Source organism: Nipponia nippon, unplaced genomic scaffold (assembly GCF_047370975.1).
Source record: "Nipponia nippon isolate SJK-2023a ecotype South Korea unplaced genomic scaffold, ASM4737097v1 scaffold_9, whole genome shotgun sequence".
Taxonomy (NCBI): Eukaryota; Metazoa; Chordata; class Aves; order Pelecaniformes; family Threskiornithidae; genus Nipponia; species Nipponia nippon.
In genome coordinates this window covers 6,016,045-6,043,448 of record NW_028262413.1, presented here as the reverse complement: position 1 = coordinate 6,043,448, position 27,404 = coordinate 6,016,045, and the positions used below count along the sequence as shown (strand labels likewise).

General features: G+C 46.3%; 1 protein-coding gene across 6 annotated transcripts; it reads right to left on the bottom strand.

The window, feature by feature from the left end:
- Nucleotides 1-92: 92 nt before the first annotated feature.
- LOC148050079 (uncharacterized) lies at nt 93-26,402 on the bottom strand. Of its 6 annotated transcripts, XM_087744931.1 has the most exons (10): nt 26,014-26,402; nt 25,535-25,685; nt 24,103-24,281; nt 17,598-17,669; nt 15,908-16,444; nt 12,566-12,732; nt 9,325-9,414; nt 8,733-8,867; nt 7,389-7,689; nt 93-4,631 (listed from the first exon to the last, which is right to left on the bottom strand). In XM_087744931.1, the coding sequence occupies exons 6-10, from the start codon at nt 12,604-12,606 to the stop codon at nt 4,536-4,538; spliced, it is 663 nt and encodes a 220-aa protein (XP_087601057.1). In that variant the 5' UTR covers nt 12,607-12,732; nt 15,908-16,444; nt 17,598-17,669; nt 24,103-24,281; nt 25,535-25,685; nt 26,014-26,402; the 3' UTR covers nt 93-4,535. The 6 variants fall into 6 exon arrangements, with proteins under 6 accessions (XP_087601057.1, XP_087601061.1, XP_087601056.1 ...); XM_087744935.1 differs by having other exon boundaries at nt 12,086-12,732; nt 25,535-26,402; XM_087744930.1 differs by having other exon boundaries at nt 25,535-26,402.
- Nucleotides 26,403-27,404: the final 1,002 nt, after the last annotated feature.

Here is a 27,404-nt window from a genome sequence, read left to right as displayed (position 1 = left end):
TTTTGAGATTCGGTTATTGTATGTGGGCTATTACATCATAGAAAAATTAGATCTTTTAGCAGCATGACAATTCCTAAAACCCTAGGCTTTGTTGCAGACTAGCCAAGATAAACTTGGAGAGCTACCGTTTTGTCAGGTAAGGTTGTACAACGAGAAATATAACGCTTCCTAAGATCCTTCCTTTCTCTGTACCTTTTAATGTGTTGTCACAATGCTTCTGGAGCTTAAGGTGATACAAAACACAATGAACACGTAAAGCTGCTAATGGGATAGTAATCGCATTAGGGTTAGACTGGCACGAATGTCCTGCTTGCGGCAACAAACACCACGAGTGGGAGCCACCCGTGCGGAATGCTCCCTCGGCAAGAAATGCCGTGTTCAGAGCCCCACGCAGGAAGAAACCTGCCATGGGTTAGTTGTTGATTGCTAACGTGTAACGAAGAAGTCAAACAACAGATGGAAGAGAGAAGCAATGAGTCTGCAAGGTACGTATGAAAAGAGCACCTGTAATCTTGCTCTTGAATTGCGGGGAAGCAACAACCGAAGCTTTCTGTGTCCCCTGAACTCAGGATAGAAAATAAAATGTGCCAAGTCTTTCAATAAGAGCCATGCTGAGGGGAGCCGTAGGGTGCAGAGTCTCCCTGAAGGCTTGAGGAGGTCAGGGTCAGGTCCAAACCAGAGCCTGGCAGTGCTTTGTGTGCCTGGCAGCACAGTGGGGTCACTGTCCTGAACAAAAATGCTCCCAAATAGTCTGTCCTAAAGGGTTGCAACCTGACCTGAGAAGCATGAAAATGCACAATGGACGAACTCGTATACTTTTCCCTAAGTCTCTCTCTGCTATATGCTGTAGAGGAATTCAGTCCATTGGTTTGAAGTCTTTGTGCTGGCCAAATATAAATAGAAACACTAGAGCAAAATCACTGCTGTTTGATTCCAGGTTTTCCTGTGGTGCTGTTAAAATATTGCTGCTGAAAAGCCAGTTTGATTCAAAGATTTACCATGACCCAGTGCAACCACCAACATCTTCCATTAGCCCTTTTAAAAACTGTAGAGATTTTAACACTGTTTCTTTTTCCATGCAGAGTAAATGAAAAGTACATTTTGATGGTGTCTGCACTTTTTAGGCCCTGAAGAAGGGCTAAATAAACACAAAATGAAGGTCAGGGGGCAAGAAGTGACAGAGAAGAAAAGGTGAGTAGTCAGGGTGGTCAAAGATGCTGGCAAATGGCCCAACACAAAGGGTTGTTCTTTTGCGCTTTAATATTTAAAGTAGCTGTGATTTCACATAGAAAGAAGACAATGGTTGTGCTGCCAGGTAAGTGCTAAAAGGAAAACCTGAGCATCAGTTACATTTGCAAGGTATTTCCAAACCTGATGCTCAATGGCTTCCTATTAAGTACGGAGTATACTGTATTAATTCTGTAGCCTGGGATGAGCGGGCGCTGCACCAGCCATTTTGCATGGGGGCTGCTGAGCAGATGAGTGCTGAGCTGTATGGAAGATTTCATTTCTGTAAATGAGGAGGCCGTTATCACAGCACTAAAGGTCCTGTTTTCTAAAAAAAAAGGCTCCTGTGGCATTATGCACAAAACAACCTATTTATGCAGCATGAAAATATTTATGTGCTTCGCTCCAGCTTAAAAAGGGAATTTGCAATAGATGAGGGACATGAGAAAGGATTGGAGTGAGAGATAAGGAGAGATTAGAAAAGGCAGATCATGAAGTACATGACATCCTGCAGCAGTGTGTGGAGTAACCCCCCCCTTCCTTAAGGCCTGAGCCTTGAGGATGGTGTCTGGATCATTCATACGCTTCCTATACACTCAATTTTCTGCAGGCAGGGCACTGCATACAAAGATGCAGTTGCTGGAAATGCAAGGATCTGCTGTGCTGAAGGCATTGATGGTCTTCGTAACCAACTTCATCCTTTCCAACCTCAATTGTTTGCCCTCGCTGGGGTCACGCCCAGGGCTTGGCCTTTGGGCTGGGGGGTGCTGCAGAGTGCTGAGCTCCGCTACTGAAAGCGGAAAACATGAGAAAAACCACCTGTGCAGGGGCTGAGATGGACATGGTGCAAGTGGAGTGGTCCCAACAGGGTGGCTTCATAACAGGACAGAGCGAACTGTGCTCGCTGTTACACGCCTTGGACCCTCCTTCCCTGCCCTGATACACAAGCAAGTTTCCCAGGTTTTTTTGATTACCAAAAGTTTGTTTTGCTGAAGTGAGCAGTTCCTCCAAGGGGCTGCAGTGGGCTGTGCCTGTGCGCCTCTATTTTCATTAGCAAAACAGCTGTGTTTCAGCCACAGTGCTCTTCATTGACTTTTGTAGGACCAGCCTGGGAGTAGGATGTGAGTCCACGTGCCCTCTTTGCCCTGCCTGCCTTGAAAGAGAAACTGCAGAAGAGCAGCCTCGAGCATGGGTAATCCTGTGGGCAGGAGAACGGCCGGGTTATTGGGAGCACGCAGCTAACAGGGACACCGTCAGCCCATGTGCTGGGCCCCTGCCATGCCAGGCAGCCCAGGTGTACAGTCCTGTTTGAAAGCCACCTGGCAGCCATCTGCTCACGCATGTACATTTTTGGAGCTGGGCAAAAACATTAGGAATGGGCTCTGAAGGCTTTGGTATAGCAGCAGCCTGGGCCTGTGTTGTGCAAGGTCACGGGCACCTAGCTTCTGCACATCCCTGCTTGCTTTTCCAGTGTGTGAATGCTCATCTGGACTGCAATTATATTTCTTCGTGCAGAAAAGCAACTTAGTGGCTAATCCGTCCTGTGGCAAATCTGCTTGCACTAAGGCAGGCAGGTATTATTCTACAATGCTTTCAACGAAGGCTGTGAGTACAGCACGAGGATATTTTTTTAGTTACCTTTCAGCGATTCAGCATCATTCTTGCTCCAGATGCAGGAGTGTCCTTCCCAGCAGCAGCCCCTGGTCCTCCACGGGAGAGCTGGCGCCACCCCAGGTAGCTCAAAGGCACCTGTGTGTTGACAGACTGATGGGCTGCAGACGTGCCACATCAGCGCCTTGAAGTCCTTGTGCAGTATTTCAGAAATTGGCTCCATGCTGCTTGTAACCTCCCCCAGCACACATGCACCCCACTCCCCCAGGTATCAGGCTCTCATTTGATCCTGTGCTCAAATAACACAGTGTTTTGCTTTTAATTAACGTTGCAGAGAGGGGAAAATGACCATTTGGTCTCTTTGGGAGCCTGACTTGGCTGCAGACTCAGGACGACATCTAAGACGAAGGCTTCTGGCTGGGATGAGGCGAGTCAAGGTCAGCTCCTGGCTTGTGACAGCACCCTGAAAGGTGGCTGGGGACTGAGCCCTGCCTTGAAGTAAAAATACCTGAATGCATGTAGGAGCTGGGTATGATCTCACACCCTAGCAGTAAAGCAATAAAAATCATAATGCCCCAGTACCCACAGAGCTAATGAAAAACTTTCAAGCCCAAATACACACATAGTGACAGTCATGAAAGTACCTAAATCATTTCTATCTGAGCTCTCTGTGTCCTTCTATCCACTCCCCATCTCTCGCTGTCACTGTGGTCGATGGCTGCTGAAAAGCCTTGTCCGATTCCTGCATCCGATGCCTAACGTACGAGCCAGCAGCGCTGCGAAGAAGAAAACGCTGCTGCTCATGTAAGCTGTCCTGTGTGTTGGCAGGGCTGTGGGTTTCAGAACAGAGTGATGTATTTCAGATCTTGTGAAATTTCTGAATAATCAGCTCATCAAAAAATATCATGCAGAGTTCCCTTGTAGTCCTCTCCAACTTGCCACCTCTCCTGCCAATAGCTCTGTAGGGTGACCACAGCTTGGCATAGCCCATTAGCAGAGCTCCGCACAATCACTCATGAATAGAACTGTCTGGAAAATGCAATTTTTCTTCTTGGGAAAAAAAAAAAAAAACACAAACCTTGGGGCAGGGGGGGATGTTTGGCTTGGCATTTCAGGATGAGGGTTTTCACCACTGCTCCCTCCAGCACCCTCTTCTGATCCTGCCTGTGCCTCACTTTTTCCTCCCTACCACATTGTTTAGAAAGTGACTCCAGGAAAATAAAAAGAAAATAAAAATAAAAATCCCACTTAAAGTGGCAAAGCCATTGGATGCTGTTTGGTCTGCTGGCGAGCTCCTCCCGCTCCCCAGGGCTAGGAGTCTCGCTGCAGGACGGGCACCAACCCCTGGCACCTTCTCCAGCTGGGACTCCTGGGTGAGATGTCCTTGGACCTGCACTTTTTGCTGCCACTGCCCCGCTTCTTCCTCAGAGTTTCTGCAAGATATCCCCCTCCTTGTGCAGCTCAAAAGGCTGCTGTTTAGGTACCTGGGAGCTGGTGACCGTGACTCTGTTCACGGGGAGAAGGAAGGTGCTGGAAAGGCCTTGGGGTAAACCAGACCAGCAGTGCTGCAGAGACGAGGGGCCGAGCAGCAAGTCGCTGGCCTGCCTTCAGCTGCTCTTCTCAGTCCTGGGTTGCCTCCAGGCACATCCCCTGTGCCTTCTCCCTCCTTTTGACGCGTGTTCCTCAGTCACAGGTGATCATTGCTCTGGCTGGAAAGAGTGGGCTTCCTTGCTGTGTCCTCTAACGATGCTCAGAGCCGAAATGCGGGGAGGCAGGCTGGTTGCAGACCCTGTCTTTAAGGCAAGCAGCAAATAACACATGCTGCTGAGGCAGGAGGTGCAAAAATCAGTGGTTAATGCATTAGGATTAAATCTGTGGCATAAAAGCCTTATATAGCCAGGATTATTATTTTTATTTTTTTTTAGGCCTGTGGTAGCTGCAATGACCGTGGCACTTGGTGTAACATGGTCTTAGTACTTGTGTCGCTTTGCAAACCCCTGTATGCACACATGGGACCCAGCTGCAACCATCAGTGAGAGGCAGCTCCGGCGCAGCTATCGGGCACTGCCTATCGACCCCTTGCCTCTGCCCCTGAACCAGCTGCAGCTTCCAAGCATTTGCTATGTCCCTCTTTACTTGTGTCACCCTATCTCCTTCTGCTCAGGCTTTTGTCACCATAGTGACAGAAAAAGAAAGAGTGATGATTGCTGGAGTAATTTCCCATATTAGCTAGCACTGGCCTTTCAGCCTAAATCAGCGCTTCATTTTCCTGGGGCTCCGGCTGAGCCTCAGCAGAGCAGCATTAAAAAGTGGTGGCAGAGGGCCCTCAGCATGCTGTGGTGCTGCCAGCGGTCCTCCAGGATGGGCTGGGCAGGGACAGGGCCTTTGGGTCACTGCATATTCCACCTCCGCACACCAGGGATTCACAGAGAAAAGGGGAAGGAAATAAATAATCCACTTTACAAAGGTTTCTCCCTGAGTGCATTTGCTGTGAGTCTTGTGGCCTGTAAAACCAGGGATTTGGGCACATCTGTCTGTTTTGGGGCATGTGCACATCTGCAGGGTGCATAGGAAGAGCTCCCTGGAGGTAACCGCTCGCTCTGACCCATGCAGCAAGTTGGCAAGGCCCCTCTGTGTACCCCCAGCCTGCGCCCCCCCACCCCACCCCCCCCCCCCCCCTCGGCACGGCCTCTTCCAACACTGGCCATTGCCAGGGAGCCCAAACCAGGGCTGAGACCAAACCGGGGCTCGCAGTGGGGCAAGGGGGGGGGTTCAGTGCGAAGTCCTGCTCTCACCCGGCATTATTACTCCTTCAGTGCATCTCAGGGAGACACACAGGATACACACACAAATACATAGTTGAAAATCAAGATCATTAAGTACACAAATATGTTTAAATAACAAATAAGCTACTGAAAAGCAGAGAAAGGTCACAAAATGCGAACTGAAAGCTGCTCTTCTGTTCTCTGCTCCAGCAGCGCGGGTCCCTGCCACAGACGAGGATAAATTAAGAGTTAACCTTCATTTCAAGCGCGCTGCCTTTTGTCCGCATATCACAACATTAACATTATCCCCACATAATTTTGTGTATTTAATTTTACAATAGACTGTGCCAGTGAGCGCTGCCTGTAAATATTTGATCACCACCGTTCCTCTAGGATTATCTTATCAAGAGTAAAGATATTAAAATAGAAATCTTGTCATGTTACTGCCTTTATACTTCCAGCCTGAGAGTTGATTGACAGAAAATGAACTGCCTGAACTAGCTCTAAAATGTCTTTTCACTGAGAGCTTTAATGCCAGAGGCTATAGAAAAAAAAGGTAGCTACTCATCAGAAACTAATGCCTTGCTGTAGTTACGGAGCTTTTGTACTGAAGATTAAAAATATGAATCTACTAGGGGTATTTTTACAAGTGTAAAATGGTGTTGGTCTTTTTTTTATCTTTTTGCCATTTCTAATGAGCCTTAAAAAAGAGCCTTCCCTTTTCTTCCTGCACTTGAATATTAGATGCAGCCTCACCGCAGCTCACAGACACGGGCTGAAGTTTTGCAAGAGTAAGCTCTTGACTTATCTAACCTACAAAATTTCTTTTTGGTGATAAAACGGATTGAGAGCCAGGACTGAATGTTCCTGCCTAGCTTGGAATATCAAACCACTATAGACAAGTCAAGGTTTCTATTTATGGCCAGTTAAAGACACACTGGTAATGCTGTTTTAATGTTACAAAATTGCCCTGAAATTGTCATGTGTCTGAAGAGCACCATGCTGCAAATATATAGCCAGTCCCTGAGGGCTTACTCAGCCTGTGCTCCAGCACAAATCAATGAGAGTTTTTGCTGGAGTAAGGACCCAAGCGTCAATTCAGGAAAGTACCTAAGCACAAGCAAACTTTAATCACAAGCTTGTGCTCCTTAGAAATCAATAAAGACAGAAGCTGGCTGGGGCGAGGGGATGGTAAGGGGTGTGGGTCCCGCATCCCTGCAGCGCCTGCGCCCAGGCAAAGGGCCAGCAGTTCCCGGCATCCCAGCATCCAGAATAAATCTGGCTTTTTCCTGTCATGATCCTGGAGGGCAGGAGAGGGTGGTTAGTTCACAGATCTGTCCCATCGCAATGACAAACTGTAGCCACCGGCATTAAATCACCCAAGACCTTCAAGGCGGTAACAAAAGTGTTATTGCGGGATGACTGAGGTTGGAGTGGTTGGAGGAGACAGTGCAACCTGGAGCACTCTGCTTTAGCTAGATCATTCCTCCCACTTTTTTCCGCTCCAATATGAACAATGACTGTATGAAATTAAAATAATTGGACATAAGCAGCCTATTATTGAGCTGCCATGAAAGGGTGGTTATCCATTAACAGCAATGGGTGGTCCCCTCCACGGTTTCCCTGGGCTCTGAATGCAGAAAACCTTGTCCTAACAGTTCACTTACAGGAAAGGTCAGAGCTGTGGTTTTGTTCAGTGTGCTCAATTTATTCAATTAAAATATACTGGTGTGTTCATCAGCTATTAACTGTCTTTGCAATAGCTGTAATTAAACAGATACTTACCTGTGAAAGGAAATCTTTCAAGACAAACTCTGACATGGTGGCTGAGGAGAGCGGGAACGTCCCAGGTCTCCGATGTGGGTTTGCTTTGTGTCTCTGCATGAATCCCTCAGCCGTTGGGAGTTTTCCTTTCCCTGCTGCTGCAGCGAGGATGGCTTCATGTCCCACTGCCAGATGCTGTTTTCCATGTAGGTAGGACATGTCAGCAAAAGGTGAGGGCTGGCCAGATCCAGCTCCTGCATGTCCCTTCCCTGGGCATGCTGGGGGTGAGCTGAGCACCAGGAGTGCCGGACGCTTGGCAGCCCTGAGGGAATAAAATCAGCCAGGCAATGTTCTCAACCAGGCAATTCACTTGCAGAAATGGCATTTACCATGTTCCACTTAGAGCCTCAGGGAGAGAATGAAGAAATGGAGAATGAGAGAGAGGCGGCTACTAAGGAGTTTTTAGCAAACTCAGAGGTTTTAGAGGGTTTAGCAGCTGGTGGCCTCCAATTCAATGGGCGGTAGAGTTAAAAGCCACGCACCCTGCTTTGAAAACTTCCTCCAAAGAGCCTGAAATGAAGAAAAAACCCCAACGAGGCAGAGTAGCACAAAGCAGAGTAAGGAACTGAAGGAAGCAAAAAGTAACTACCTGAGACAACTGTTCTAATTATATACACACAGCAGACAAACGGTGATAGCAATTGTTGGCGCTCTTAAGACAGATAGCAGGGAAATGGAGATACAGTAGAAAATAACACATATTAAGGAATTAGTATTCATTATGTTAAAGAAGGGGATGGGTATTTACATTAGTCAGAAATCAGGCATGCAAAGAGATGGGTGACAGCAAGGAGAAGCATAGCAGAGAACCCCGAACGCGGTTGTGACGGGTTTCCCTGGTAGCTGTGAACAAGGGGGTGCTGAGCCAGGTGTGATGCCACCAGCACCCCTACTTTTCCCCAGAGACCTTCCAGGGCTGAGTGGTACATGCTTTTCCCAGGAGCGATATTCCTATCAGCCAGTTTAGTCTCCTGTATGTACCTTCCTACACGCTAAAATACAGCATTTCCACGGGAAGCTCTGGAGCACCAGGTGCATGTGTACCACAAAAGGGTGCATCCCACACAGGCAGTGGTTGTCTGCTGACAGATAGCCCCAGCATTGCCCAATTATATCACAGCTTTATGCCGCTGACGGCATCCAGTGTGCAGCTCCGGCTGCCTCCAGACACAGGGCCGGAGCAGGGCACTGGGCAGCCCAGTGCCCTCGGCCGCAGGAGAGCACACCACGTGTGACGAGCTGAGTGTGCTCCCTCTTGCCATAAGGCTTTTGGGGGACAATCGGGTGACCCCTACCATGCTGTACCAGCTGGTTTCGATCTTCTGTGCGCTCACAGTCTTCCAGGTCTTTTCACTAAAATGTCCTGAAGCTCCGTCCAAGTTTGTGCCATCCTCTTCACCAGGTACCATCAGCAAACACCCATGTTCCTCTGCTGAGGCCCTTAATGAAGACAGATAGTGCTCAAAGTAAGCTTCAGCTCAGTCCTTGAAAAACCTCTCCTTTCACCATTACTGGGGCCTATTAGCCGGTTCCCCACCCATTTCTGAGGTATTCAATTAATCCTCATCTTCTCCAGCATGGCTTATAACGTTAGATATTCAGAGCACTAAGGCAGGGGATTCACTAAAATCCCGGAGGAGGAGAACTGTTGGATTTCCTTTATCTGCAAGATCAGTTAGGGATTTCAGGTTAATCTTGCTTGGTAAATCATGTTGCATTTTATCCCATTTGCCTTCATGTCTCTGTAAATGGTCTTTCTCTCAGAAAATGTCACCAAGCTCTGAGTATTGGACCGTGTTCACTTAGTAAGCCCTTCTTTTTAAATAGATGCACTACGTTTGCCACACTCGACATACACAGTCCCACCCCTGAGCTGATACACTTGTTAAGCACTCACCTGTGGGTCCATGGGCCAGATCCTTCAAAATTCCAGGAGAGAGACTGCCCACTTTCTGCTGTTGGGTACCCAAGCCTGCTCCTTAGGTGCCTAACAAACCCAACAACGTATGTAAATACCGAAAAAAAAACCCTGTTGCAAGTTCCCACTGGGCAATCGGAAGCCATAAAACCTAACTTGATGTGGGCTGTTGGATTTGGGATTTCATTTCTGCACATCTCAACCTCCAGTTTTGCATTCAGTCCCTTTGCCACGCTGCCTATAGCCCATGCTCCAAATCCTCCTCCTCATCCAAAAGCTAGGCCTTTCTCCTGCTTTGAGGAAAAGGACACATAACATCATTCTGGCCCATATACGCCTACCCTGTGCTACCCAGCCAGCAGCCCTCCAGCCTCCTCTCCTTGGTCTTTCTCTTGCCCTGTGGTTGTAGAAGTTGTGCATTTGAATAGTCTTTCCAAAGCCTACCTAAGCGTGCTTTTTTGGCAAGTCTCTCTTCAGCCTTTCCCTTCCTGACCTATTAAACACAGCTGGCTTTGTTGCCAGGTCTTCCTTCTTCGTGCCACTTAGACTCTGCTAATTCCTTGTGTCCTTTCTAACAAGACATTTTTCATCCAATTCTGCCTCCAGCTCCTTCCTAAAAGTTTTTCCCCTTAAACTGAGAGGCACTTTCCAGATCCGAAGCAGGTGGCCTGTTCCCGCCTGCTCGCCGTGCGATGGTGCAGATGGCAGAGTTGCACAGCTCCTCGGATGATCAAGCGCTTTATAAATTTCAAGCCAGAGATGTAAAAAAAAAAAAAAGGCCAAAAAAAAAAAAAGTCTTTCCAGGGAGCACAAAATCAACACAACGACTTTAGCTAACTGCACATTGGCATAAATGTCTCACTGCCTTAAGTCTACACAGATGTTTGTGCCCCAGCTAAATTGAGTTTTCCAGGTACTGCCCACAGGCTCAGTCTCCTCCTGCAGCACTTGCGAGCCCCCCCTGAGCCCCATAACCAGAAGGGAAGGGAACACTGAATCCCAGACCTCTCCTGGCACAAACCAGGCTGCAGATCATAAGCAAACCATCAGTAAGTATCTGTGCTGTAAACACTAAACAGAGGGTTTCTAGCCAAATCCAGCAGCCGAGAAGAAAAGCATCCCTTTCCATCCCTCAGTCTCCTCTCCAAAGACCGAGCCATCACCGCTGGCCCTGGAGCAGGGCTCTGCCTCTACGCTATGCTCAGCCGCTCTCTGCAGTGACTCATTAGGTTGAGGTAACGATTTTCAGTGGAACAAGGGAGGAAAATTAACAGTTGCAAGACAGCGAGCCCCAAGCGTGCGTGCACGCACACCTGTGTGTCTCCCCTAGGACAAGCTTCAGCACACTTCATGTTTATCAGGTCTAAACACAGACAGATGCCTGGAAATGCTGAGAGGGCTGGGGTGGGGGGGAATGGAAGTAAGTCCCATCCTTTCCCTATAGAGTGGCATGAAGGGATAGAGAAACAAATACAAATGATCAGGCACAAGCTCAAACCAAGATGCTACAGGCACTTAGTCGCACTTTGCTGGACAGGAAGGGCAGCAGCAGCGGCACAGGCGCTGCTCAGCCCGCGGGGCAGGGGGCTGCCCCCAGACCTCCCGGGCAGGCGATGCGGCCGCTGCTGAGCACAGCTGCGCCAGGGCCACAGCCCTCCCAGCAAAACACATGTGTGAGACAGAGAGAGATAGATGTAGATATACAGATATAGATAGATAGACATAGAAAATTTTTGGGTTTTTATATATAAAAGTCTTTATATATCTAAAAAAAATTTTTATGTTTAAAAAGTGTGTATCTATGTGTATTTATATGCATATGCTGGTTGCACATGCATATATAATGACCTTTTAAAAGACCTTTATACACATACATTTACACATATATGTATATATAAGACCTTTCTATATATACAGAGACACATATTATACATACATTTACATATTTATTATGTGTCTCATAAATATAAGTATATAAAGGTCCTTTAGAAGGACTGTATGTGGATCTGTGCATATGTATGTATATTTATATGAATATGTATATATGCATATAATATATAAATTGAATATAAATAACTATATATACATATACTACAAATATTAAATTATATATATATATTCTCATGCATATTTTATAATATCCTAAGTACAATTATATAATAATAAATATATATTATATTCTAATGCTATTCATTATGTACACTTATATTGCTATACTTTTATATATATATTTAGAAGATATGTTTTTAAAGGTCTTTTAAAAGGTCTTTATATATAAATATATGTGCTTATAAATACACATATATACATATATTTTTATGTATATCTGTTTGTGCATATGAATGAATGAAAAAATAAATAAGTAAAAACACACAAAAAAGTTTATGACATTTCAATTGCAGCCCCTGGGTAGGCCTGGGGTACGGTGAGGCAATCGTTCAAGTAATTTGGCAGCCTAGTAATGAAAACTCGATTCTCCAACTGCTTTCATTTAAGCAGCCCTGTTTTAATAATTCTTGCTTATTGCCTGGCAGATAGAAACGTAAAAAGATGTAGATAATATCCTGTAATGATCCTAGACAACATGAGATATAGATAGATATAGATATAGATATATAGATAGATATAGATATATAGATATAGAGATATAGATATAGGTATAGATATCGATATCGATATAGATAGGGGACACATACACACACATACATGCCTAAGTACGTACACACACAGAGCATCTTACATTTCTCTCTGGGACCATTAGCAGGAAAAGCTGCTCAGGTGGGGCTCTCTGAGGCAGGGCTGGCACAAATACTTAGTGCAGAAAATCAGCAACCTATCACCAAAGATTACCTAAATTGTAGGAGAAGAGGAATAATATTGCTCCCTGTAGCTCTGCAGAGTTCTATACGTGAAAAGTGTGTGTGTATTTGTAAATTAAGTCAGGTGTAACTGGATAAAACTCCTGCAATATGTATACAATATTCATGCCATGAACCTATGAGAAACCCTGGCAAAACAGGAGCTGGGGAGCCAGCGCTGGGGTGTGATGGTGGGCGAGAAAAGTGCCCGGGATGCGCGTGGCGTCCTCCTGCTCTGCCCTACGGGGCAGCCCCACCAGCCCTTGCGCCAGGAGAAACGCCTGTGTGCAGACAACACGTTTGCACATTTTACTTTTAAATCCACTGGCTGCCGCTTTCGGGCCTGACAGGTTCCCTGACACCTTTCCTTTCCTTTCGTGCCGCCAGCCCGGCCAGGAGACATGATGTCTGTCCAGCCCCCGTGCGCCCGTCTGCTGCCGGAGCCCCCTCCTCACATGCGCAGCCCCGGCTGGGAAAGAGGAGCTGTCACACTGTGGCATTTCTCTTCTTCTCCAACAAAGGGATCCTGCTGAAAGAAGTGAGGAAAAAAACATCAAAACCCCAGCTGGGGGCTGACAAGAAAACTGACATTTAACAAAAAAAACTCACAAACAAAAAAACAGGTGAAGCGGGAAGAAAAGCGTGGGTGGGTAGTTGTGTGTTTGGCTATGGTTGCAAATCTTTTGGGTGAGCCTTTCTGGCTCCCCAACATAAAAGCACTGCCAGACACATTGCTAAAACACTAGGAAAAGTACTTTTCCCCGGGACAGAAAAATCTGGTTTGCAGCTCTCCCACAACTGCCCGCACCCAGAAGAGCGGCAGTGTTGAGGCAAACATTTCACTATCTTCAACTCCAGCAGCAGGAAGAGGAGGGCAGGCAAGGGTTAAGTGACAGCTTATTTACGAGTGACATGGATGTGCAGAAGCCTGGAAGATTTTTTTTTTTTTTTTTTTTTCCAATTTTCATTGGGTGACAGACACTTTACAGGCAGTTCTGCTGTCCCTGGGAACGTCAGTGTGAAATGGAGAACCGGTGGCATTTACAGACTGAAGTTTCTCCTTGTACTCAATGACAGAATAAAGGGGAAAAAAGAAAAAAAAAAAAAAAGCCAAACCCACAAATGTTTTTAACCACCAGCACCTCCAGCCTGGTTTTATGCCAGCTCTAACTCTGGCTGGTTAGACTCGCTGTGCTGCTGCAGCGAGAGGCGGTTTGAGCGGCTGGTGGACAACGCTGCGTTCTGCTCAAACTATTTCTCACTCGCTTAATTATATCCTGCACTTACAGTTTTACAGAGAACAGATGTGAAGGCTTACCTTGGGACAGATACATTATGTATACAGCATTAACTTCACACCCATCCAGTCCCCATTTTAATTACACAGCCAGTGGGGGACCCAGGATAGTTTGCTGGCAGAGCAGTTGGTTTCATTAGTAATTCCCAAGACCTCAGCTGTCTGCAAGCATCCTCACCCACGCAGGCTCAGCTAGGCTGGAGATCCACCCCACAGCAGCCGAGGGTGAGCCATGCACCGCCTGACCTCAGGGCTGCAATCACAAGCCCCCCCAAAATCACCAAAAGCCCAAATGCTGGTGCACACCTACGGGCTTGTACAAGCTCCAGCCTAAGATTCACCTTAAACAAGTATTTTGGAGAAAAGCCTTAATGTGACAAGAAATGTGAGGCCAAAGGATATTGAAAGACAACTTGGATGTACAGCGTTGTAGTAGTTTGTCTGATCTCTGACCCCTGTCAGGGAAACATCCGTATGACAGGTCCCCACAGGCTGCATCTCTCTGCTAATAAAAGCCTTTTAGCAACACTCCGAAAAGGGGTTTGATCGCAGCCTCTTACTGGGTTTAATAGGTGGTGAAGCATACGCTAGCATTTGGTTTTGTCACATCTCCTCTTTGAACTGACACAAGCAATGCCCTTACGTTTTGTTAGCTTCACAGGAACTCCGAAAATTCCTCCAAATTTTAACAGATCCAAAATTGGACTAAAATTTTGCTTGTGCTACCATAAAGCAGGGAAAACGGCTCTAAAAGAGCAGTATTTTCTCCATCAAGCCCACTGCATCCAAGCCAGGCAAGGAGATGGTTTCTGCATTTGTTCCTTCCCAAGGTGAACAGAAAGAAGGGCCGTTTCCCTGCTTTCCCTTTTCCATCTTTTCCAGGTGGCAAATGGCTCCATTGAACCCTTTCCCCGCAGCCACCTTTCATTAGCCAGGCTGCCCTTCTCCCCACCCGTGGCGCAGCCGCACAGTCCTATGGTTCCAGCCCAGGGGAGAAATCATCAATATACATATGTCAGGTGAAATTAAAATTGTCCCTATGAGTTATTCTATGACACAAGCTAACACTGGCTATATTAAATCCTATTAATTAATATTTAATTAATTCTCTTCCTTGCCTATAAACACAGAGTGCTACTGCAGAGCACAGAGGCAATTATTATCTGGGGTGCTTCAAGAAATTATAACTTTCAGAGTTACAAAAGCTGCATATTTGTTAGAAACAGCATGACAAATCTGTCGCTGTTAGAGCCGCTCTACCAAGACTAGAAAAATCCTGAATAAACTGCAATAGGTCAACAATTTGCCAGAAATATCAGCTGAATCAGGAGCCTGAGGTTTCATCTCACTGGAACATTACTTATTATGTGCACAAAGAGCCCTACCTCAGCAGAACACTGCGCATTACTTACCAAAGGGCCAGCAAGGCATGGTTCATGTTTCGCTAACTTCCACTCATTCAAGCTTAATTCCTTGCTTAGTTATTTCTCATCTGCTTTCTGAACTGGTAAGGAAGGGCACACAGTGGGACAGGCAAACTCAGCCTCCTGCAGTGCAGAAGACCTTTGCAATGGTATCTGATGAAGCACGGCAGTGGGTAAAACTCAGCTGAAGTGGCCAACTTTCTGCAAACATGGGGCTCACTACTCATCACTCACTTGCAAGTGATGCAGAAAGTATGATGGCACTTCTCTATTTGTTTCTGCCTGTTGGGAAAATGCTCTTCCAGCCAGCAGTGCCTTGGGGGGCTGCACAGTGGTGATGTCCTTGCGGTGCGCTACGCCCGTGGCTGGTATGGACAAGGGGGTTACAAGGGGTTGGGTGGTCGGAGGTGGTGAGCATCCAGGGCTGCCTTAATTCCTGCAGGATCCAGCACCACTTGGTCCACACGTGGTATAAATGGGTCGATCAGGCTGGTAAATAACAACTCACCAGCTACCCACCAGCTGCTCACCATGCCTACGCCTCTTGAAGAGGCAGCAGTGCTTTTGGTCTCCATCCCTACCAGACTGACTGCTGATGACATTTGTTCAGGTGGTGACTTTCTCAGTGGCCTTAGGAGACCTGGGAGGCGAAGCTCCCAAACAACAGCCTTGGTGGCCTTTTGAAAAATTCATCTCTTTTTGTTTCCCTGCTGAAAGTGGAAGAGTTAAAAAAAAAAAAATAAAAAATGCCCCTTTACTGAAGTTGTTATGCAATGAGTCATTTGCTGCCTGACGGGAGATAGGCCAGCGTCCCTCTCTGCGCTGCAGTGATTTGACTAATTACTTCTATCTGCTCCAGCAGAAGAGCAGTCTCCTCCAGCCTTTCTGCTGTCTGGGTCCTGTCTGTCAGCAGCAGAGGAGTGGGTAGTGATGGGAAACAACGTCCTTCTGGTTGGGGCTGTGGCATTTCACCTGTTCCTTACCCCTGCTGGGTGGCAGGTCCCAAAACGAAGAGCTCCCGCTCAGTGAAAAGCTGAAGCCTGAAAAGCCAGGGCTGGATAGACTGGGCCGGCGTGTGGGCATTCGCATCTTCTCAGCATGTCACTGTTGCCCATTTTGCACGAGCCCGTGTCTCTGTATGCCTCTTGGCTGCTGAGCTGCTGGGGTGGTTGGTCCTGTGGCCACAAGGAGGCTGCACGGCGCAGCCCGCTACAGTGCTCGCAGAGATTAAAGCCTCCCTGGGAATTAAGCACGGTGCAGGTGGCTAGTTAGACTCAACTGTCAGGCTTCTTGGGAAATGGTATTGAGTTTTAAGTTGGTATTTTCTTTCGGTTCGAGGCTGATGAGTTCTCCTTGAGGATTTGGGGACTGAACTGCCATAGATCTCGCTCAAAAACATGGCTCATCACAGCTGGGCAGAGGGCGAGAACAGAGCACGGGCGTGCGCGGCGCTTCTTCCAGCGCTTGCAAAATGCTGCTGTCTCCTCTGAGCTGCTAAACAGGGCCCGGGACTTCCACAACTGTTAATTAGAGGCAAATGTTATTAAAGTAAATTAGAAGAAAAAGGCAGCTGCGTATGCAAACTGATTATACTTTTACACTTGTTTAAAATCACAACTGTGATTTTTAATTATAGTGGATCAAAGAAAATAACCACATTAATCCAATGTAATCACGTGTGAGCTGATTTGATAACAACATTGTATTTAATTGGCAGTAAGCTCAGGCAACGTTAAATACAAATGAAAAGCACTGACACATTCTGAAGACTAATTAATATGACAGACTGGTAGCAAATGCATTGTTTATTACTACTAATTTCCAGTAGCTGGTTCAACACCATTTTGTTACCATGATCCCCAATGCTGTGTCCATCAATGCATGATTTTTAAAATGAAAATTAAACATGATATATTTTAAGGAGGAACAAAGGAGTTCAAAGATAATTAAATTAAGCATTTCAAATACCAAGCTGCAGAAAAAGAGCTTTAAAATACAGGATTTTTCTCTTTCCAACTATAAGTCCCCTTGATATGTGCACATAATTCACATCAATGTGCTACATCAGTGACGGAAGACACTTTTTTTTCCCTTCACATTTTAATGCGGTTAACAAATGGTGATTTTGTTCAGGGTCTGACAAAACTCTCAGTGAAGTAAACAGAGAGATTACCCTCAGGACCCTGCCAAAGCCCAGCAAGCCATTGGAAGAATTTCCTTTGGCTCCAGTGGGCTCTCAATCATATTCTAAGCCTTTCAGATCAGGGCCTGTTATCTTTTTTTTTTATCCTTAGAAAGTACCGAGCAGAAATGAAGAACGTTCATTCAGATAAAGTCTTTTAAATACAGCGTCCTGAAAGTTTGCTAAAGCTTTCCAGAGAGTCGTACACATTAAAATTGTCCTACCTGACTGCACTACCTTCCTCAGTTGGTAATGGCACATATTTGTCACACCTTGTTACAGCCTTGGTCAATAGAATAATGGAATAATCAATCATCTATATTTTAGTGTGAGACATAATAAATACAGCGCATAATAGTCAATCAGGTCTTCACCAAGGAAAAGTTGAACAATTACAGTGGTTGTCAATGGTAAACTGCCTATGATAAGTATGCAAACATTGACCCCAAGTGTTACACTGAGAACATGGAAATTAAAATCATCTATCTTACTTGATTCAAAGCCTCCCAGAGAACAAGGATGGTATTTCACGAAAACTTTGTCTGGACTCAGATTGCTTCTTTCTGTTAGATTAAAATTAAATTAAGTCAAAATTTAGAAAATACTGGTTTAATTAAAGATAGTTCACTAGCTCATAAATTATACATTCGCCATCCTGTTGCGAAGTATAAGTTTGATATTAGGTGTCAAAGCTGCAGAGGATTCCTAAAGGTTACTTCACATTTATGTGCCGTATAAAGCAGAATTCTGGAAACGAATGACTAATTATCGAAGTTCCCAAATTGCTACCCCAGTCTACTTAGCAAACAGTCTCCCTGATTTCAGCAAAAGCAGTGTTTTCTTCAGCAGCTTAGTCCAAATATGCAAAATAAGACGGCCAAAAGAGGCCTTGGCCAAAAGCAGACATGGGCATGGAATCAAGCATGAAAATATTAATAGATAATCATCCAGAAACTAATTATGAAATGTAAAAAGTCCAGCTATCTTACACAGACCACTGCCAGGAACAGTGTTTCAGTTTCATTAGCACAGCAGCAGAAAGAGAATCCTTGCAAAGTACTTTTCTGAACTTCCTAATGCTCTTATCAACGTACATCTGTTAGCTACAGCCGCAGCCATTAAACTTAGAAGAGGAAAAAAAAATATTTAACAGTGAAGGTGATAACTCGCTGAAACGTACTGTAGATACAATTAATAAAAAAAAAAAAAAAAAGCAAAACACAGGAAGATTGAGACCGATGCCTTCCTGGAAAAATGCTGTATTCCAGTGCACGTTATCGGGATCATCTCTAGGAAAACAAGCCAAAATGAAACGGCAGGCCAGGCTGGAAGACTTGGCGCCTTTGTTTGAACTCAAAACTTCTTAAAATGCACTTGGTCCAAACAAATCAAAATTAAATTTAGTGGGATTTAGGCATACATAAATTTAAGCATGAGGCAAAGAGCCATTGCTGAACCCTCCATCCCTCCATTGCTGGGGCAGCAATAGTGCCAAACCCTCCTGCTGACACCTCCACGCCAGCGATGGGTTTGTCCCAGCACACGTGGCCACGGCAGTCATGCCCCCTCCTAATTGCAAGGCTGGGTTACAGAAAGCAGCCTTACCCTGGGTGGGATTTAAGCATGCATTTAATGTAAAGCTTGTGCTCCTGTCACACTGACTTTGCCCTCCCCCTATCCCCAGTGGCGAGCGGAGGGGAGCAGCCATATCCACCATCAGCACTTACACTGACGTCTGCTGAATCGACCGCTGTGCTGTAAAAGCAGCCATTACAAACGCCCCCTCTGAGAGCAGAGCTACGCTGGGTAACACAGATGCTCATTGTCAGCTTGCTACCAGTAACAGTAGCAGTTTCAAGCCAGGTGCCTCCGACACAGGCTTGCAAATGCTTGGCACTGAGACAGCGGGTAATAGATGCCCATCACTGCTGAGGAAGACTGCTGAAGATGAAGACAAGGGAGAGGTAAACTCCCTGGCTCCAGGGAATCTGGAGAACTACAGACGCTATTGATTTGCAGCACTGCTGAGAGGCTCCCTTGCTGCTAAGTCAGTGCTGGCACTCAGTAAGATGTGATCCTCCCTCCAAAGAGCATCTGTGATTGCCTGAACCAGTGCTGAAGACACACATTAGTGCATCCTGAAAGGGTTAGAAAAGCTCCTTGTGTGCTGACCCAGCCATTAGCAGGGTGGTGAGGGGCAGAGCGGGGCACGAAGCCCCCTGGCACAGCTCTTGGCTGCATCGTACCATGTTTTGGAAAGCTTTGCAGAACCTCAAAAATCCCTCTGAGATGGTTTAGAAACCCCGGAGCTGATTATTCAGATAAGCCCTGATGAGATAAGCTCTGATCTCATCAGAAAGGGTGCAAGGCACTGTCACAAGAGGGAGAGAGATGGGAAGGATGCGAACTCCATTTAAGCGATCCCGCGGTAAAACAGCTTGCAGCCAGTGCACAACTTACTGTCAGCTCTCTTTGAGTGGCTCCTTTGATTGCGCTGCTCTGTGAAGGAGCACTTGTCACTTTTTATCGAAGGAGAGGGGAAGAAAGCAAGGCAGCCTGTTGCCAGGAGAAAAGATGCCACTCACTTGAAGTTAAAATATAGACAGCTGCAATGCCCTGGCTGCTGGTGATTGAGAACTAGCAGAAATGCGAAGGAAGTATCAATGCAGGGCAAGAAAAAGAAAACAGCAAGGGACTGGAGCAAGTGCAGAGCAGGGAGGGACGGGGCCCCAGACTCCCTGTTTGTGGCTGGTAGTGCCTGAAATGCCTGAGTGCGCAGGAGGAGAAAACAGCAGCCATGTGCCCTTCAAAAGCCAGCAGCTCCCCGTTAGGCTGGGTCGGGGTGCTGCTTCCATGGCCCTTGTCCCAAACAGATGCGGGACACCTGCGCTGGGATAAAAGGCAGATGCAGGGTGACCTACTACCAAGGAGAGTTTCAAGTCTTCCTACAATAAAAGAGCAATTAGTTGTTTGGCACCGCCTTACTGTGGGCTGGTTACCCCTTACAGCAAGTTATCCTCAGCACATGATGAGCTCTAATCGAAATGGAGAAAAGCCGTAGCATAGCACAGCCTGTCCTGCAGCCTCTGCCTTCCCACATCAGCAAGCTCAGAGTTGTTCGGTGAAATCTACCCTGGGGAGCTGGAAATCCCTCGCTCCAAAGCAAGAGTATTAAAGCACCGTGATTGTATCTTTGTCACCCAGCTAGCAGAGGAAAACAACCTGGGGAAGGTAGAAAAGCTCAAGTAATGCAAGTGCCCCTTTCCCATGCTTCGTTTGTCAGGATTCTGCTTGTTCAAGATAATAATCAGCAAACAGCAAACCCTGCACAAAAAGGCTCAGGCAGAGAAAGCCCAATTTCCCCTCAGCCTCTGGTGCTTCTGCTAAGAGTTACTCTGGCATGTTAAAAGGCACAAGAGATGACAGCAATAACCAAAAAGATGGAGGGAATGACTCTGCAGACATAGAAGAGACAAAAATGCAAGGCACTATTGCAGTATCCCGATTACTACGATGCAAAGCATTTCCCACTGGAGCTGGGAAAGCTGATAATTTAACAGCTGGATCCTGCAGAGTAACCAATTTGCTTCTATGGTTTTGTTGCTTATAGCAAAGTAGAAAATATTTATAGCTATTGTTTTCCTAAATTCAGCTTCATCCTTGCCTGATTTCTCTACAAAACCTGTGCAAATTCTGGCAAGACTCTTCGGCAGTACTTCCCCACACACACTTTGCAAGGTATATTGCATTTCCCAGTTCAGGTGCACTGGCAGTGAGGCCCTGACACCTTGTCCCAGCTACCAGATTTTGAGGACTATATCCATCTGTGCAAGTAAGCTGGTGAAGGGTCTGGAGCACCAGTCTTATCAGGAGCGGCTGAAGGAACTTGGGCTGTTTAGCCTGGAGAAAAGGAGGTTGAGTGGAGACCTTATCGCTCTCTACAGCTCCCTGAAAGGAGGTTGTAGAGAGGTGGGGGTCGGTCTCTTCTCCCAAGTATCAAGCCATAGGATGAGAGGAAACGGCCTCAAGCTGCGCCAGGGCAGGTTTAGGTTGGATATTAGGAAAAATTTCTTCACCAAAAGGGCAGTCAAGCACTGGCACAGGCTGCCCAGGGAAGGGGTTGAGTCCCCATCCCTGGAGGTATTTAAAAGACGGGTAGATGTGGTGCTTAGGGACATGGTTTAGTGGTGGACTTGGCAGTGCTAGGTTAACAGTTGGACTCAATAACCTTAAAGGTCTTTTCCAACCTAAATTATTCTATGATTCTATGATTTTAAGTGTAAGAATCACAAATGGTGTATCTGTCCTGACTTGATGATGGATAAAGTCACTCAAATCACTTATCCACTCACTTTAGCAGGATTAGAGCACGATTAACTTTGTGTGCTGCAGAGGGTGGGTAAGTGGAAGTCTGATTTTTTCAGTTGGTTCTAGTTGTCATCAGTCTGCTAGATTTCCTAATGTATGTTGCATATGCTCATGCTGTATTTTTTCCTTTAATATGAGCACAGGGGCTCACTCACAGATTCCGTAATTCTGCTGCTAACATCAGTCTGTGCCTCATGGCAGCACATAGCCATTCATCCCGGCAGTGGAGAGCAATCGCTAAGAAATTACACGTACATTTGGCAACAGGCAATACCAATGTCACCTTCTAAACAGGCAACCAGGGGATGCAGGAGTAAACAGAGGAACAGTCTTTCCCCTGGAAGCAGAGGAAGGCAGTGACTCCAAGTCCTGCAATATTGAGTTATCACCTGGACCTGGCTACATTTCCCTGAAACTTGTTTCTCTTCATCTCAGCCTCTAGCGGATAGGTGACATATGGACATCTTCATGCTCCTGACCATCTTGCCAGAGGTCACAGTCCTTTTCTTTTCCCCTGGTAAGTTGGGGGTGGTTCCTGGAAGCATCGTGGACTCTTCCCATCCTATCTGCCTTTGGAGCTCATTAGCTCTCCGCTGTGCACTGACTTTGTGTGGAAGGACTTCAGGAGCAATCCTGCCAGCTTCAAAACTAGGATATTTTCCTACAGTAAAAACCCCATGGCTATACAGGGCTATATTGTGCCACGGGCACTCATGCCCCACAAGCACACGCTGCCTGGATGTGGCTCTCAGCACGGAGTGCTGAGGTGCACAGGGGACTCTCCTGCATATGAACGGGCCAAGGCAGCCGCAGAAGGGGCAAACACAGCAGAGGGAGTGGTGCCGCTGTCTGTGGGGAGAGATCAGCACCCATCCCTGGGGACACGCCACACAGAGCCCTAGGGACACACAGCCAGAGCCATCGTTGTTCCCATGGCACGGCGCCGGGCAACATGGGGTGTGCATCACCCGTGGGGCAGGCCTGAGCTGAGACAGCATCTCTGCTGTGTAAAGAAATGAAAATGCTTTTTTGTTGTCTTTTGAGGATTTTTTTTCTTTTGTTTTTAAGGGAGAAGACAGCCGATCTTGTCTGTCCCAGGAAATATGTTATAAAACTGCAATTTGCCTGTCTTGGCTCTCTCACCCTAGCATTGACCCTAAAGATGAACTCCCATGAATAAGTCTAATCCTGTTTTTCATGTTTCCCCAGGCTGATGAATATTTATGAATCGTTTCTCCAGAGCCAAAGCATGGCCCTTACAACTGGCCATGATAGTTCAATTTGTTTTCTTGCCAATTCTTCGAATTGTTTTTTTGTTGTTGTTCTTTTTGAAACTTAGGGGGGAAAAAGAAATCTCATTCCCAGCTGGTTCTTATCAAAGTGTGTGGGGTTTTTGTTTGTTTTTGTTTTTAAACTCAGCTAGTGCTTGGAGACTTTCCAATCGGCTTGAATGATTAATGTGGTGCCACTGACTTGTTTTGTGTTTGTATTAAAAAAAAAAAACAAACAAAAAAAAACAAAAACCAAAAAAGCACAATTCATGTTTTCCAAAGAGCCAGTTAGGTATCTCTGATTGACCATGCCATGTAAGTTTTAAATTGTTCTTTGTGTGCACAAAATGTATAGCAAAAAGGAAGCATTTCCACAGAGATTAATGGAACATTCAAGGTTAGAGACAGAGGCAAAAAAGAAAAAAATACCACCTCTCAGCAAGCTGTGTATTAGACTATAATCATTACAAAGCCAGGTCTTAATATCTTACATTTATTTAAGAGAGAAGATTTGTTCTTTTGCCTACTATTTATTTCACTAGTCTAAATTCAGTTTGAATAGCAAAACAGCTTTCCCAGTTTAGCTGCATTACCAAGTCAAGGTCATTCCCCTCAGAGAAAGATCAAGATCCTCTATAAGGGGAAAAAAAAAAAAAAAAAAAAGAAATTACTCTCTCCCCCTGATTGATCTACTGAACATCATTAGCGAAGGGTAAGAGATATCTAAACATGCCCATTGACTTGCGCGGGTGCCTTTTAAGTGTGAAACAGAAGGAAGTTATGCAATTACCCTGAGGAAAAAAATGTTCCTCTAGTGGTATTTGGAAATAAGAGAGCTGTGAAGGGGGGAGGATCCTGAAGGACTCTTACAAGCCGCGTGTTTGTGAGTCAATAAAGCGGTAAAGAAATGCAGCTCTATTGATTTGCATTGTGTGCTGCTTCCCAGGTGAGAGTTCAGCCTTTTATAATGTTTTTCATCCACTGTTTTAATAATTTCTGTAGAAGTTTGATAGCACTTAATAGCTCATTTTTATTTAGAAATAATAACTGTGCTTAAACTCGTTAGACTAAGACATGCCATTGTAATCCTATCACTCAGAGACTGCTTGGCGAAGCGTGCAGGAGCTACGTCCAGCGAGTGTAACTTTCACAACAGCCAAAAGAGATTGCATTATAAAACCCCAAACAACAAAAAACCATCGCATTCCTTCCTGTGATTTTACCTTTATGTCAGAGGAAAAAAAAAAGGTCACTTTAAAGCCTGAGAGTGAAGGGTAGCTTTACCCAGATTGCTTTGCTGCAAGAAGACAGACCATTACCAGGGACTCAAATTGTTCCAAGGCTTAAAATTACTCACGGAATATTAAGGGGGGCTCCTCCACATGCTCAGCACTACCCGAGGTGGGCAGACGGGCAAGCGGGCTCAGCTGCAGCGTGGCCAGGGGATGATGCTCCCTGTCTGCTGGCACTGTGGTGTCTCCAGGGCAGGAGCCTCTTCCTCCGATTTATTTGAGCAAGACCGATTACAGCTGAACCCTGCAGAGATCAGCGACCGTGAACTTCGGTTAGGGCAGCACTGCAAAACAAGCACTGTGCAAGAGTGCCTGTGCCCGCAGAGGCTTTAGCCAGAGTGGCCCGAGGAGGTGACACCGCTGGGGTGATTTACCCACGCGGACCCCCAGCCTGGCACGTGCACGAGCCCCGTGCTGCCTGCCTCGACAAGCCCGGCCAGAGCGCGCAGAAAGAGCTCAGAGCCTCCATGGCATCTCTCCTGCCCATGCATGCGTGAACCTGTGGGTATAGATACAAAATATCCATGCACACATATATACATACATACACCCCTCAGTCCCTGCCAGCTAAACAGCAAGACCCCGAAACTTTCCCTTGCAAGGATACCTGGAAACAGCCTGGGAGGGCTCAGTTGCTTTTAAATTCTAGCTCCTTTTTTATCCACTGAAAGTTTAACCAGCAATCTCTGTGAAAATAGCCTTTTTATCCACAGTAAGCTCAAAAATCCAGGTGGCTCAGCACCTTTGGAGGACTGAAGGTGCTCTTGCTGTCTCCACCATGCTCACGGGTAAACAGCGCCGGCTCCACTGGCTCCAGCAAGCGTTGGTGGGGCAGGGGATGGCTCTTGGAGCTGCTCGAGGGTTTGAGGAAGGGCCAGCACAGCTCAACCTTGCACATCTGAGAGGCTGCAGTGTCTGCTGCCGGTGTCCTGAAAAGGCCACACCGCAGAGGCAAAGCAGGGCTAAAACAGCCTCCTCTGTCTCCCTGCCTGGCAGGTACCCAGGCCAAAGAGAGAGCAGCCCTATTATGGTCTGCAATTAAAGAAAAAATAAAATAATAATAATAATAGGAAAAAGAAAGGGGCTTTTCTATTGTCTCCTTTGCCAGCTCACCGATACCTCATTTCATAGGGTGCAACTCCCTACACTCACATTCTCCCCTGCTAGTAAAGGTGAGTCAGTGGGCTCACATTACCCTTACCCACGGCTGGAGGAGATGCCTGAAGCGGGGGCGATGCTAACCAGAACCCACACCATAATGAACTATTAAGGAAAAACATTGCAGAAATCCTCATGAGATCCCTGCCTGCTCCTCCGGCACACGCATCAGGCAGCTCCAGCAGCGCATTTGCTGGTTATCATTGCTGTAAATCAAAGCAGAATTAGCATAATTGTTCAGGTCTGGGGTTTGTTTTTACTGAGGCCATAATGACACTGGGGGTTTTTTACACCACATGGTAATTGTGCTGGCAGCCTAATTTTCAACACCCTGCTCACCTATGCTCAGTCGCAACAGTGTTAACGGCAACTTTCTTCGAAAGGAAACCAGTTGTTCCAGGAACACATCTGAATTCAGCGACGTTTCCGTCAATCCAGTGGGCTGCCTTTACTTCTGCCTTCCTTAGGAGACAATCATTGCCTGCTGGGACTTTATGCATAGATTGCTAACTTGCTGTGCATAAACTGATGCAAAGAATGAGCTTTGTAATTTAAATAACAGACTGTGGAATTGATGACAGACACAAACACGGTCATTCACCCAGCTGCAGAAAACTGCAGCTAAGGCTCCAGCAGGAAGGTAAAGGAAATATATTGCTTTTTCAAGGACCAGAAACACAGCCTGCAGAGATGGCCGTCACATGTAGAACACCATATTTATGCATGCAAAATAAAGCAGAACATAGTGAACACCCCAAACCAGAAGGGTTTACACAGTATCCTGCTCTGAGGAGAGAGGCCTTCTTCCATTTACTCACCTGACTGGATCTCCAGTCCAACTCTGCTGCAAAGTGGAGATGTTCCTTCTTGCAAGGAGACTGGGGAAATAAAGTGGGATTTCATAAAATCCTGGTGGAGGCTCCGTGGTAACTGGGAAGGGCAGCTGGGGATGACCCATCAGCTCACAGACGGCAGCACCTCTCTGCTGGGCCGGGTCATACCCACCAACACTGCCCGCATCAGCAAAGCAGAGAGGCAAGGAGCCTCAGACTCCAATCTGGGCTTTTTGCCCATGGTCACACCACGATTTAGCCCCAGGGATGGGCTCTCCAGCCGGTGTTGGGTCCCACAGCCACCCCAGTGCCTGCACTGAGCATCCTGGGGACCCGCAGTTGGACCAGTGCATTGGGAGCATCCCTGAGAAACAGCCCTGTGCAAGAGGGTCATGCTGCAGGAGAAGCTCTGAGATACTCCGTTAGCAGGCACAGAGCCAGGGAGGGCCCTTCTGAGGATGGATGGGGCTCACAGGTAAAGGAAAGAGGGTGTGGGTGGACATGAGCATGGGCCAAGGCTGGGCAGAGCCACAGTGCTGCGTGACAGAGCTGGTCCAGGTGAGGAGTTATCTTGCAGAGCAAGACAAGGGCACTGCAGACAAAAATATGACAGCAAGAGTACAGAGAATTATTGTAAATACCAGTTCAGGTAAAATAAGCCTCCTTAATCTGGTGTGTCTCATTTGCATAACAACAAAGGCGCTTTTTTTTAAGGGTGATAAATACATTTTCTTTTTGAAGAGGAACAAAGACTCTGACAAGACCTTTAATCATCAAATCAGTATAAACAACATTATAATACATTAGACTTGGAAATGATAAACTGTTATTATGCACCAACTAATTAAATTAGTACTGACAGCCTTCAAAGAGTAGGAGAAAAAGGCAAAATATATCCCCTGCTTTCAGGGATGATTTTTCCTAGAAGAAGTGAAGACAGACAAACTGTAAGCACTTTCCATCTGGGAATGAAGATCCACGCAGGAAACACCCACACCTGAAACACGACCTCTTCCTAACATTTACCAGGAAACCCGTTTTACAAGTGGGAGCTGAGCCTGGTCAGCTGTGAGTAATAAGCAACAAGTTTAAGTCAAGTCTTCCTTAAAATTCAATCCAAGAATGCAATGGAAAAGTCTAATTACAGCTGCTGTGCCACTGAGCAAGAGCTACCAGTCTTCTGGCAGTAACTTGAGTTTCATTGTTTGGGAAGATGAAAGCCTTCACTCGGCTGGGGAACAGCATAAAAACAATTCATAAACAGGAGTGAGACAGTGTTTATTCATGAGTAGCATTAATACCCTTTTGAGGGTTCTTATAATAATTTAGGGTTGCTATGCAACACACAGGTCCAAACCTGATTCTGGTAGCAGCAA